This window comes from Nerophis lumbriciformis, linkage group LG19, assembly GCF_033978685.3.
Source record: "Nerophis lumbriciformis linkage group LG19, RoL_Nlum_v2.1, whole genome shotgun sequence".
Taxonomy (NCBI): Eukaryota; Metazoa; Chordata; class Actinopteri; order Syngnathiformes; family Syngnathidae; genus Nerophis; species Nerophis lumbriciformis.
Genome location: NC_084566.2, coordinates 27925629 through 27940328, shown reverse-complemented (window position 1 = coordinate 27940328; position 14700 = coordinate 27925629). Strand labels below are relative to the sequence as shown.

The following is a 14700-nucleotide window of genomic DNA, read 5'->3' as shown; positions in this document are numbered from 1 at the left end:
CAATACTGATAATGTATAATTCTTAAATGTTGTTGATCTCCAGACTTGACCCTCTTAGAAAGGCACTATCAACAAGAAAGAGAGAGGGAAAGCATGATTAGCAGTGATGGGTGCATGACTAGAAATAGTCTGTAAACCAAAATAGCACTTGGACTGAACCCAAATTCTGAATGAGGGTTTTATCATCTAATTTTTCATAAAAGCAGAAGTAGAAGAGTGGATGGGAAAGTAAACCAGAGCCCTAAGAGATACTGGTTTAGTTTAGTTAGCCTGCATAACCAGCCATAATGGAGGGAGATGAAATGCTTCATTTCTCAGCCAATATTTAAGAATTCTAATGTCGGTGGCCTAGTAGTAAAATCTAAAGTTTGGTAGTGCTAATCCCCCCCGACGATTTGGGTCTCTGTAAATATTGTTTATGTAACCTGTGAGTCTTTTTATTCCAAATAAAGTCTAAAATTTGACTATCTAATTTGCGAAAGAAGGACTGAGGGAGAAGAAGTGGTATACACTAGAACAAATAGGAAAATCGCAGAAGAACATTCATTTTAACAGAGTTGACAAGAGCCACTGTAGATAAATTAAGTAAGGAACAGCGATCAAAATCTCCCTGGATTCTGGACAACAGTGGAAGAAAGTTGGCTTTATAAAGCTCTGCAAGCGTATGTGTGACCTGGACGCCCAAGTATATGTAAATTTGCGAGGTATTTTCAAAGGGAAAACTGTGCAGAGATATTTCTTAGCAGCAAAATTTATACGAATCATTTCAACTTGCAACCAGACACATGTCCAAAAGCCCAGAGAGTACTGAAGGCAGCCGGAACCGAGACGGAGATGTCCGAGACATACACTGTATATAGGAGGAGGTCATCTGCATAGACTGATAACATGTATTCTAATTTCTAATACAATCTTATAAACAAACATCACATTCATCAAATAGGAAATCTCGCTCGCTCAGCACTTTTCTTGCAGTAACTTTCTACATTTGTAGGAAGAAGAGTTAAAATTGAATAGAACTTCTTGAAGGTAAGTTATTATGTGATCGTTATCTGTTTTTAGGCGTGTGAGTCTGATGAAGCCATAGAAGAAGACATGCCCGAGTCACCTGGTGCAGAGAAGCATGACGGAGAAAAAGAGAACAGAGACACCATGAAAACCAGAGGTACCGTATGGATCATAAACAAGTAGAAAGAATGTAGGAAGGCATGTGCAAAGCATGTTAGAAACACATAGAAAGCATGTTAGGAGCATGTAAGAAATATGTAGGAAGCATGTTAGGAGCATGTAAGAAGCATTTAAGGAGCATGCAGCAAGCATGTAAGAAACATGTAGGAAGTATGTACGAAGCATGTCGGAAGCATATAAGGAGCATATAGTATTAATATATGGAGCATATAGGAATATTGTAAAACATGTATTATGCATGTAAAGTACATGTAGGAAGCATGTCAGAGGCATATACAAAACATGTAGGAAGCACGTAAAGAGCATGTAGTCATAATGTAAGAAGCATATAGGAATATTTTAAGAAACATGTACAAAGCATGTAAGAAATATGCAGGAAACATGTAGGAAGCAAGTAAAAAGCATATAGAACACCTGTAAGGAGCATGTAGGAGCAAGAAACATATATGATGCACTTGGGTAACATACAAAGAGCATCTAGCAAACATGTAGGAAGCATGTGGAAAGTATGTTATCCTGTTATGTAGGCAACACATGGTAAAGATCATCACCACGACAAAGGCAGCCCTGAAAGTGCAGTGAAAATACGCCTCTGTATGATTTATATCAGCGAAACATTGTGTTATATCGCTTTGTCAGCGTGATTGTTGCCTGCACGGCCATCAAGGCAATGAGCGTTTTTCTGTCTTCTTGTCCTGTGCAGCCATGAAGACGTCAGCCAGCGTCGATGGCGCCGACAACAAGAAGACCAAACACAAGCTGAAGAAGTTTCTGACCCGCAGACCCACACTGCAGGCTGTAAGAGACAAAGGCTACATTAAAGGTACCTGGGCAATTATAGTCAATTCAAGTAGTTTGGTGTAACTTGAGATAGGCTCCAGCACCTCCCGCGACCCCGAAAGGGGCAAGCAGTAGAAAATGGATGGATGGTATATGCGCCACAAATATGTACGGTAGGTGTTTATACATGTACCTTATGAGGTTTGCAGACCAACACTAAGCCAAAACTGATTCGATTTAAAAATGTGTTAGTGTTCCTCTGTGACCCCAATACAAGCAGACTGCAACAACTAGAAGTGAAAATAAATTCCTCCATCCACACCTTTATCTGGATCTGCACCAAAAACTTAACCACCTTGAACAACCACTCTACAAAGTTCTGTGGAACTCAGTTAAAAAAATATATATTTTTGCAATCAGGCAATTTTCTCCTGCTTTATTTAAAATTCATGCAGTTGGCTCGTTTGTCCACAATACTAAAGAGTAAAAGTGTAATTGGTTATGTAATAAGCCAAAATATATATATATATATATCCATCCATCCATTTTCTACCGCTTATTCCCTTTGGGGTCGCGGGGGGCGCTGGAGCCTATCTCAGCTACAATCGGGCGGAAGGCGGGGTACACCCTGGACAAGTCGCCACCTCATCGCAGAATATATATATATATATATATATATATATATATATATATATATATATATACACCGTATTTTTCGGAGTATAAGTCGCACCGGCCGGAAATGCATAGTAAAGAAGGAAAAAAACATATATACTGTAAGTCACACTGGAGTATAAGTCGCATTTTTGGGGGACATTTATTTGATAAAACCCAACACCAAGAATAGACATTTGAAAGGCAATTTAAAATAAATAAAGAATAGTGAACAACAGGCTGAATAAGTGTATGTTTAATGAGGCATAAATAACCAACTGAGAACGTGCCTGGTATGTTAACGTAACATATTATGGTAAGAGTCATTCAAATCACTATAACATATAGAACATGCTATACGTTTACCAAACAATCTGTCACTCCTAATCGCTAAATCCCATGAAATCTTATACGTCTAGTCTCTTACGTGAATGAGCTAAATAATATTATTTGATATTTTACGGAAATGTGTTAATAATTTCACACATAAGTCGCTCCTGAGTAAAAGTCGCACTATGAAAAAAACTGCGACTTATAGTCTGAAAAATACGGTAGTATATATATAGTATATACCCGCAGTATATATATGAGCTTTTTTCTTCTCTCACATGCACTTGAACCCTTTATGCTCTCCTTTCTTTCTAAGCTCTTTTTAAACAATGCATCCACAAACTTAAAAGTAAGAAATATTCATATGGAAGTTAAAATATTGGTAGAAATTTCTAGAAATCACTTTGATCATTCTCCGATGCCAAGCTTTTTAGTGTCAATTAAATTGTGTCACTTTAAATGTGTGAAAAAGTGTCCCATGCTTTGTGCTTAATTTAACCCAGTCAATCCCTAAGTGACACATAGGAACATAAATAAGTTATTTGTTTTTATTTAAAGTACTTATACTATACAAAATAGTAGTAAGAATGCATTTATTATAAACAATATAACATATATGTAACATCGCACATCTTTCACATTAATTAATTTTATTTTATTTTTTTAAACTCACACGTTCTACTCTTTGTGCTCTATCATATCACATCGTTTGACTTTGAATGGTTGTGGCTTTTTATTGGATTAAAAAGTGTTTGAAAAACAACATGAAAACTGTTCAAGTGTTTGATTAAAAAAAACAGAATATAACATGTTTAGTTCCCATGATGCTAAACTTGTGGATCATGTGTTGAACGACAATGAGCTCTTGTGTTTCTCCTCCAATGTTGTGTGTTTGTGTGCACAGATCAGGTGTTTGGCTGCAGCCTGCTCAGTCTGTGCCAGAGGGAGAACAGCACGGTTCCGACTTTTGTCAGGCTGTGCATCGACAATGTAGAGAACGAAAGTGGGTTCTAAGCTGCAGGTGAATGCCCCACAAGGTATTTCCACCCTTTGATGTTTGAAATCTTTTTGTCTTCCCGTCACGCCCTGCAGGCCTGTGCGTGGACGGCCTCTACAGAGTCAGCGGAAACCTGGCGCTGATACAGAAGCTGCGCTATGCTGTCAATCACGGTGCGAATGCTGAGCTTCTTTACCGCAGAAGTGACGTCACCTTATGACACTTCCTCTTACTGTCCTGTGCAGATGAGAAGGTGAACCTGGACGACAGCAAGTGGGAGGACATCCATGTGACCACTGGAGCTTTAAAGATGTTCTTTAGAGAGCTTCCTGAGCCGCTCTTCACTTACACCCTCTTCCACGATTTTGTCAGCTCCATCAGTGCGTCTTTTTACCTCCTCAAATGGCTCATTTGACTCATGCTGCATATGTGGCTCCAAATGTTTTTCTTGAAAAACGATAAGAAGCATCACATGGAAATCTTATTTGTCAGTTTAGTTGCTATTTGCACGCTGTTGCATTAAAGTGAGCCTGTTGTGGAGAACAGGCAGCATAAATGCAATCAGTATCACACTTTATGCAATTATTTTACACAGCGTAACATCGCTGTCTGCCTGATTTTATTATCTTCCCTGCAGAGCTCCCAGACTACAAGCAAAGGGTCCATGCTATCAAAGAACTGGTCCGACAGCTCCCCGAGCCTAACCACGACACCATGCAGGCCCTCTTCAAACACCTGAGAAAGTAAGGAAATCTTTGTTGTTTGAAAACACCTCAGTCATCAAAAGTCTTTTTTGTGGAATTATTTACCCTTGTAAATAAAAGATGATTAACTAAATAAATATAGATTTAAAAAACTAGTTTAATAGTTTGGTAATCATTTAAATAAACAATTATAGTTTTACAACATAATTGGTTATTAGTTACGAGTATTATTGGATATTACACTAATTTGCTTTATCACGTATGATATAAAGCTTATAAAATACAGTAAAATGAACGTAGGTTGGATTGGTTTTAGCAGCTTTAATGCACAAAATGTATCAAATTGACCCCCATTTTATGTTTTGGATTTCTTTCCCTCTGCTGTAATTGAACCGAAACAATTTTCCTTCATATCTTTTTACTTTATTGCCAGTATAGACATAAAATGGGTCTTACATTGTATTCTTTATGCTCTTAAAAAGTCTTAAATTCAACTTGTTGAAACCTGCAGTGACTGACTACAAAATAAATACTGCAAGTAAGTATGATTTGTGCTGATATCGTATCTGATTGATATACTTAAGTCTGCAATATTGGTATCATATTAAAGGGGAAAAGGTTTTATCAGGACACTCCTAGTGGTAACTCCACTTCTTAACACATCCCATACACATTTGGTCTGCCAGAGAATAAAAAGACAGCAGGAAGGATTCGTGCAAGCACAAAGGTGCTAATTGTGATTTTTTTTTTAGTCCACATTTTAAAACAATTATTGTGGTCTACAGCAGTATTTCTTAACCATAGGGTCGGGTCCTGTTCTTCAGAGCCGTGTGTAGAGAAAGTGTGGCCAACTCGGTTTCAAAGTTGGTAGCAAACAAGGCGCCTTGTAATCACGTGAGGGGCTTTTGACCAATCATTAAGGAGATTATCTGGTCATACTCTCTCTGATTGGTCAAAAGCCCTTCGTGTGACTACTAAGGATGTATACCGAGTATTAGTATTTTTATATACCAGTTCCTAAGCGGGCTGTTAAAATTCCGGAATAATGATGCTGTTATTGGTACTTTTTTTTGTATTCAGCCGTAATTATGACACACGCGCTATAATACTCATTCAGGTGCTGCTGCAAAGCATAAAAAAAGACACGGCGAAACAATCGATCGGAGTCGAACTCTTAGCGCCCCATTTCCGGTTACGCGGTATGCGGAGGTACACAGAATCATAGACTCGTGTGTCATCGGAATCGCGGATAGAATCAACCTTTGTTAAAAACAGAATCTAAATGTGTTAAGTGTGTCGTGTAGAGATGCTGTCATTGAGAGAAAAAGGGAATTCATGTTTACCGTGCACTTGACAAACACTCACCTCCATGGAGTGCAAGTAGGTTAGATATAATTATTGAAAACGATTGCAATTAAGAGTAAGATTACTAATAAAGTGTTAATATTTGAGTGGGCCCCGGGCCCTCTGCAGTGGAATGGTTGGGACTAGGGATGTCCGATAATATCGGACTGCCGGTATTATCGGCCGATAAATGCTTTAAAATGTAATATCGGAAATTATCGGTATCGGTTTCAAAATTATCGGTTTCAAAAAGTAAAATGTATGACTTTTTAAAACGCCGCTGTGTACACGGACGTAGGGAGAAGTACAGAGCAGCAATAAACCTTAAAGGCACTGCCTTTGCGTGCCGGCCCAGTCACATAATATCTACGGCTTTTCACACACAATTGAATGCAAGGCATACCAGGTCCCACTAAGGGTGGCCGTATAAACAACTTTAACACTGTTACAAATATGCGCCACACTGTGAACCCACACCAAACAAGAATGACAAACACATTTCGGGAGAACATCCACACCGTTACACAACATAAACACAACAGAACAAATACCCATAACCCCTTGCAGCACTAACTCTTCCGGGACGCTACAATATACACCCCCGGTACCCCCCCCAACTCCGCCCACTTCAACCTCCTCATGCTCTCTCAGGGAGTGGCAAATTCCAAGCTGCTGTTTTGAGGCATGTTAAAAAAAATAATGCACTTTGTGACTTCAATAATAAATATGGCAGTGCCATGTTGGCATTTTTTTCCATAACTTGAGTTGATTTATTTTGGAAAACCTTGTTACATTGTTTAATGCATCCAGCGTGCCATCACAACAAAATTAGGCATAATAATGTGTTAGTTCAACGACTGTATATATCGGTATCGGTTGATATCGGAATCTGTAATTAAGAGTTGGACAATATTGGAATATCGGATATTGGCAAAAAAGCCATTATCGGACATCTCTAGTTGGGACCCGAGGTCAAAAAGGTGGAGAACCTCTGTTCTATATAAAATATAATGGTGGTTCTTTGGTCAAAATCTTGTATAAATGGAGCTTTTTAGACCATCTCAAACCGCCTTTAACTGTTTCTTGAAAACGAGATGTTTTGGAGGACGTCTTTTTTTACATGCAAATGACCTTCATGCCTAGTCCCATACAGCCACTGCGACTGTGTCTCTGCCGCGTCAGCAATGTTTGTAGTTTTGGCGGTATGTTTTTATACCAACACATATCATAAGTTAGAACTATACAGGACTTTTTATTACAGATGGCAACAGCGAGGGATTTTAGCATCCGACCGTACATGAACGAGCCTCAGTCTGACTCGCAGCGAGAGGAAAGCAAAAAAGAAGAAACTATCAGAACTGAGGAGATGAAAACATCTCAATTGTTAATTTATTAATTTTGTCTTTCAACAGATTTCAGCCCATACAACTATAAATGTACAGGCTACATGTTATTATGTCGGTCTCTCTATTTGAAACAATTATGCACATCCACACAAGAGTATTGTATTATGCATAGCTGTTTATCTCATCTACATTTAGCCTGGTTTAGCTACAATGCTACAGGCCAACATATTGTTACATTTGTCAATTTACTGTTATTTGACTTCATTGTATCCACCTTTGCCAAAAATTGTTGGAACTGTCTCTGCAGTAAAGTTAGTTTTGGGTAAATCCTTCTGTACATTGCCCTTGGACTGAGGCAGGTTTGACCTGTGCTGGTTAATACAACCAATAACAGAACATTTTAGGTTCTTGGGTTGCACTTTGGACATTTTTTTTTTTGGACTCCAAAGAATGGTGCTACGAAAAATAAAACTGATGGACTCGCGCGGGGCATCTTTCAATAAACCTCTACAATGGCAAACTACGTCACAATTGTCTCTCATTCCAAATGGCTCGTTTGGACTAAGGGAACATTGTCTCTACCATGCCTCCATGGTTTGAATAAAACATTTGGGGACTTATGGGTATCCCAAAAAAACACAAAAAAATTGCGAACAGCTAAGAAAAGTGTTTTTTGCAAAATATGAGCCCTTTAAGACTCTCAGGGATTAATCGGACATAAACTTCAAATTGCTGAAGGAAGTGCTCTTTATTTGTAACTATTAGCTTTGCAAATACTCAATTAGAGTAGGAACAGCACAGGAGGTCACCACAGACACTCCTCACTCATGACATGGATAACAGTAACAATGCAACCTTACCTACTGCACCACACAGACATCAAAACAAACACTTATTGGAATGATGTGTGGACTCAAACAACAACAACATAATAGAACATTTTAATTCACCAGAAGTTATTCAGTTGTAATCTGTCTGTTACCTTGCCGCTTCTATGTTAGCTACCTCTCTTTGTTTTTAATGTATATTTTCTGCTGGATCTACTCTTTATTTTATGCTGCCCTTTTTTTTGCTGCCGCTGTTACACATACCGTATAATATTGTACATGGTAATTGGGATTTGTTATATATTGTATATATTATATAAAAATATAATATAATATATCAGTATATATTATATACTGCATATATAATATGTAAATATTACATATATTATATTTTATATTGCTACTATAGTACATTTTTAGTGTACTTTATATCTTTTATTTTTGCCCTCTTTTTGAGCGCTTGTGTGCATTATCCTTTCCATCTTTACCATTTCCATCCTTTCTAACTGAGCTACTGTGTGGAACAATTTCCCTTGTGGATCAATAAAGTTTGTCTAAGTCTAAGTGTCAAACTGTGGCTTAGTCCCCCTTTCTTCCAGTCTCACGCGTCTGTTGTCTCCCTTCAGGGTGATCAACCACGGCGAGGAGAACCGCATGACCAACCAGAGCATCGCTATCGTGTTTGGACCCACACTGCTGCGGCCTGAGACGGAGACCTGGAACATAGCAGTCCACATGGTCTACCAGAACCAGATAGTAGAGCTAATTCTCCTGGAGTATGAGAAAATATTTGGCAAGTAGACGGCCTGGGCTTTTTTCCTCTGAAGCGACCGGTGGTCACCCGGGTCACCCGAGCCTCTCTCCTTTAGAACATCTCGAGAACCAAAACCTAGCCGTGACGAAAAGGATTATTTGCACTGTTTTGGTGTCTTCCTGTCCCAACACTGGATTCTTAAAGGACCAAAAACCTGCTGAGACAAACAGAAAAGTTCTGCACGTTCATGAGGGTGTCACTCGCTACTTGGCTTTAAACTTTACCAAGAAGGGACTTGTTTATTTAACTGTCATCATGTGTCTTTATTTTATTGTTGAATCCCACACTACCGGATTATTATGGGATGCCTGCAACACTCCTCCATTTTACCGAAAAGGTTTTGAGTGGTTGAGTGTTCTTTTCTGAGTTATTTGTACAGTTTATGTGTGTGTGTGATGGAGCTGAGTGGCTTCCAAAGTGATACTGTACAGAGATTAAATAAGAGTACATAACAGTTTTAATGTTAATAATAATAGGACAAGAGAGATCCTTACGCTCGGCCGTCAACGTTTTAGCTGTCAGGTCAACATATGATTGCGTCATCATTATTAATTGCACACCACAATGTGCTGCTGGCTTCATCAAACTGGATTAAAAACATCTAATGACTCATTTTAATCACTAACACATGATTGATGTTTTTGTTGCTGCCTTCCTGTTGACATGTCACGCTGCCCCCTGTTGGTCAAGTAGAACAATGTCTCTTGGGCGTCCCCAAAAGACAATTTTATTTTTTTGGTTCCTCTTTAGGCATTTTTTACAAAGCCCCTAAAGGACATGGATGTTTTGCAAGATCTCGCGATACTTTTTGAGGGATCTCGCAAAAGGTGTTTTTCCCATAGACATCTTATAATAGACGCAGCATTGGGTGCTGTGACGCGAGAAATTCGGCCGCCATCTTGAAGTGGTGATGAGGAGCCGGCGAGCAGCCTAAACTGACCGTTGACAGGTAGAAAACAAAGATGTGTTTAGCGTTTTCCTGCTCAAATGAGCGGACTGTTGAAAATGGGAATCGGGGGATTACTTTTCACTAGTAAGATTTAACATTAACATACTATTGGTTGTATTTTGTGAAAAGAATATTACCACAGAGTTGAGAAAAAGCAAAGATCTTCAATAGTACTGAAATCTTTTTTCAACAAGAGTATGACCATAATAGAATTGCTTGTCAATGAAATTAATACAATTTTAAAATGTCATACTTGAATAACATGAAGTTGAAATAAATGAAGATAAAGATTGTAATACATAATTTGTTTTTATTATGAATCCAGTGAAACAGATTGGTGGTTTTAGCTGATATATAAAGACTTTCAGGTGTTTATATATACTTATGTTTAAGTATTTGGCAGACGATTTTATCCAAAGCGACATGCATACAAAATACATATAAAACAATCACTGTAAACATTATCATTTAAGGGAAGAATGTAATACAAAATATCAATACAAAGTGTCAAGACAGAATAAACTCTCTGCTGTTGCAGCAACAGATATACAGTCTATAGGTCCCTAAGATATATAGATATCTAAGGTATTCATATATTGTTTATGTAGGATATATGCATGTATATATAACCTAATCATATTGTTTCTTGAATTTAAAAATAGCTGACCGTTTTTTTCCCCCTTCTCTGGGATAATATTCCCAGTTTTGATCTCGGACGTCTGGTCACTTATAGCGTATAAGAATATTCTATTACTGTTAAGCAAACTATGAATAATAAAACACGCCAAAACATGTGTCCTTTATCATAGCTACACATATGACAAAAAAACGCGTGAAAATCAGTGGTATTCAGTGAGGTTAGATGAATTAAATGCACTGACAGTTCATTGCTCCTGCCAAATGAATTGCACTGAGTGGAGCGGTGGAAGAGGGGTTAGTGCATCTGCCTCACAATACGAAGGTCCTGAGTAGTCTTGGGTTCAATCCCGGGATCGGGATCTTTCTGTGTGGAGTTTGCATGTTCTCCCCGTGACTGCGTGGGTTCCCTCCGGGTACTCCGGCTTCCTCCCACCTCCAAAGACATACACCTGGGGATAAGTTGATTGGCAACACTAAATGGTCCCTAGTGTGTGAATGTGAGTGTGAATGTTGTCTGTCTATCTGTGTTGGCCCTGCGATGAGGTGGCGACTTGTCCAGGGTGTACCCCGCCTTCCGCCCGATTGTAGCTGAGATAGGCTCCAGCGCCCCCCGCGACCCCAAAGGGAATAAGCGGTAGAAAATGGATGGATGGATGGAGCGGATCACCACTCCAAGATGGCGGCCCCGCGTCTCGTCGGCGCCAGTAGGCAGTAGAGCTCGATGCTGCGTACCCTTAGAAGATGTCTATGGTTTTTCCTATGTCCGTGAACCGGCAGTAAAACAGACACAGCGATGAATTGATTGATTGATAGATTGGAACTTTTATTAGTAGATTGCACAGTACAATACATATTCTGTACAATTGACCACTAAATGGTAACACCCGAATAAGTTTTTCAACGTGTTTAAGTCGGGGTCCACGTAAATCAATTCATGGTAAAAAAATTCATGAAGGAGCGATAGCCTACCCATCATCTGTGCTCTGTTGTGGGACCATAATACGATTTGATGTCTTTATATGTTAGTCCAATACTAAAATAGAAATCAATAAACTTCTCCCACGGATGATGGGTAGGCTCCTCCATCGCTTTGTCTGGTTCACCATCGCCGTGTCTGTTTTACTGCCGGTTCACTGACATAGAAAAAATACATATATATATTTTTATTTTTATTTTATAAACCTTTATTTATAAATTGCAACATTTACAAACAATTGAGAAATGCTAATAATAATCAAAAACAGTACAAAACAGCGGCAGGGGGTTGTAAACTCAATAAAGTAACTAAAAAAGAAAGCAACATATATATATATATATATGAAGTGTGAAGTGAAGTGAATGATTTTTATATAGCGCTTTTCTCTAGTGACTCAAAGCGCTTTACATAGTGAAACCCAATATCTAAGTTACGTACATCTAAACCAGTGTGGGTGGCACTGGGAGCAGGTGGGTAAAGTGTCTTTTGGCCAAGGACACAACAGCAGTGACTAGGATGGCGGAAGCGGGGATCGAACCTGCAACCCTCAAGTTGCTGGCACGGCCGCTCTACCAACCAAGCTATACCGCCCCACAATAAATATATATATATATATATATATATATATATATATATATATATATATATATATATATATATATATATATATATATATATATATATATATATATTTATTTATTTATTTATTGTGGGGCGGTATAGCTATATATATATATATATATATATATATCTCAAAGTGCAAAGCCATAGGCTCACACAAGTTCAGTAAATAATTTAAATTTGGAACTTTCACAGCTTTTTGGTTGTTAGAGAGTGTTTTAAGGTAGAGTTCTAATTATTTTTTAAAAGCACATAAAACAGGTCGGGTATTGAAAAACCTACATTTATGAATATAAAACTTAGCCAATGGTATAATGAGGTTGCGAAGGTAAAATTCCTTTTCAATTTTTTTTCATACAGCGTAAATCCAAATAGCACATATTTAAAACAAAGCACAAATTTGTCATGAATATAGGAAAAAAAACCTTTTGCGAGATGTCACAAAACATGTTTTCCCTCCATGTCCCTTTAGGGCAGGGGTTCCCATTACGTCATCGCGAGCTACAGGTCGATCGCCAACTAGGCATTGAAAAAATAGTCCTTAAAAATGAGCAAATCTTCACTATGACGTCACTTCCGTCACTTGATTGACATTCACGGCACCCGAGGGTCTTGTGAAATGACGCTGGCTGCTGCGAGCTCAGTGTGAAGGGGAAAAAAAGACAGTCAGGGAGGCGAGAAACAGTTTTTATTTCAACCATACCTCCTGTCAAAAGCCTAAAGACTGACCACATAGTTCCTGTCTTCACAATAAAAGCGCTGCTCTATCCGGCCTGCGCTATCTAAATAAGAGTCTCAGAAAGCTGGCGTGCACAAGCTCGCAAGCCACGGAGTTTGCCGCCAATGCATTTCATGTAAAGTGTATAAAAAGGAGTATGGAAGCCGGACAAATACGATGGCAAAAACCAACCACTTTCAAGTGGTATAGGACAGAAAGGAGGACTTTTTCTCTCCTCCATTAAAAAAATGTGGACGTTGTCAGCACTACTGTCTGATTCCAATCAATGCAAGTCATCAGAATCAGGTAATACACCAACTTATATTCTTGTCTTCATTGAAAGAAATTAATCTATATGTGTTAAACATGCTTATGTTATCATTAAACACCTTTAAGTTGTTAAAAAAACATATCTTTCATAAATAAATAAATATAAATTATATATATGAATGAGGTAGATCCCTTCGACTCGGTCATTTAAAAAGTAGCTCGCCTGCTGAAAAGTGTGCTGCTTTAGGAGCTCCGTAATTTTTTGCCACTTCAAGCAGTGTGGAATTGTTCTATATTGTTATTAATAGCATTAATGCATCTAAGAAATGATCAAAACAAAAAAAGGAGAAGGTTTATTCCTCCGAGCGCCGCCATTTTGCTAGCTGTTAGCCACGCTAGCTAATCAGCTAATCAGCCGGACAGGTAGGGTGACCATTTCCATGATACCAAAAAGGAGGACATTATGCGGCATATCAATAAATTACTATGGTGTACCTAGGACTCTGGTATACTCTTATTTATAGTACAATTTTGAGTGGTTTAAAGATGATGTTTGTGTGGCTGAATAGGAAAAAATATTAAAGTCAAGTGTTTGTTAACAGTATTTGTATTTATTCAATACATTGTGGTGTTCAAAAAGTGACCACTGAGATGAATCTTTTCAAGTGCAGAGTGCCACAAAGCATAACATGTGTGGACTTAAATGTAGTTAACATATATAATTTAAAAAAAATGCCACAAAAATTTTTCCACATCAACATCAAGGCTGCTTGCTGCATATCTGGTTGCGTTATGCAGAATATGGGCCAAACAGTTTGCAGGGAGCACATCTTTTTGGCTCAGTTTCAGCTTCTGATACACTGTTATGTTTGCCACAATTGACACTGGCATTGTCTGCTGCATATGCAGACATGTTTTTCACCTCTAAGCCAGACATCTCAAGTTTTGCCAGCAGCTGGTTTGTTATGGCTTCTGACGTTTCGTTGCTGTCACTATAAAAATCCAACAGGACATGTTGGATGCCTTCATCAAAGTGAAAATACCTTACCACAATGGGGAAACACTTGTTTGTTCCTTTATTTGAGGCGTCGGTTGCCACGGAAAAGGGTAGGTTGTTTTCTTTTATGTAGTTGGTATGTTCCTGTACCGAATAGTGAGCGATGACGTTCTCGCACAATGCCTTGGCTTTTGTTCGGCCACAGGCCATCCCTTTAGCTGTGGGATAGTCACTGAAAATCTCCCGGTCCACTTTCATGCCGCAGTCTAAACTTCTGTAGGACTGGTGATGCTTTACAGCAGTGGTTCTCAACCCTTTTTTCAGTGATGTACCCCCTGTGGACATTTTTTTAATTCAAGTGCCCCCTAATCAGAGCAAAGCATTTTTGGTTGAAAAAAAGAGATAAAGAAGTAAAATACAGCACTATGTCATCAGTTTCTGATTTATTAAATTGTATAACAGTGCAAAATATTGCTCATTTGTAGTGGTCTTTCTTAAACTATTTGGAAAAAAATATGTAAAATAACTAAAAACTTGTTGAAAAAT

General features: G+C 38.4%; 1 protein-coding gene across 4 annotated transcripts in view; it reads left to right on the top strand.

Annotated features, from left to right (window-relative positions):
* LOC133618573 (rho GTPase-activating protein 12-like) overlaps nucleotides 1–9609 on the top strand; it is a 68530-nt gene extending 58921 nt beyond the window's left edge. For all 4 annotated transcript variants that reach the window (XM_061979060.2, XM_061979062.2, XM_061979061.2 and 1 more), the window contains 7 exons: nucleotides 1063–1165; nucleotides 1892–2011; nucleotides 3857–3955; nucleotides 4045–4122; nucleotides 4195–4329; nucleotides 4587–4692; nucleotides 8797–9609. In XM_061979060.2, coding sequence (XP_061835044.1) covers nucleotides 1063–1165; nucleotides 1892–2011; nucleotides 3857–3955; nucleotides 4045–4122; nucleotides 4195–4329; nucleotides 4587–4692; nucleotides 8797–8971 — 816 coding nt within the window. In that variant the 3' untranslated portion in view covers nucleotides 8972–9609. The remainder of the gene's footprint in view (nucleotides 1–1062; nucleotides 1166–1891; nucleotides 2012–3856; nucleotides 3956–4044; nucleotides 4123–4194; nucleotides 4330–4586; nucleotides 4693–8796) is intronic.
* Nucleotides 9610–14700: the final 5091 nt, after the last annotated feature.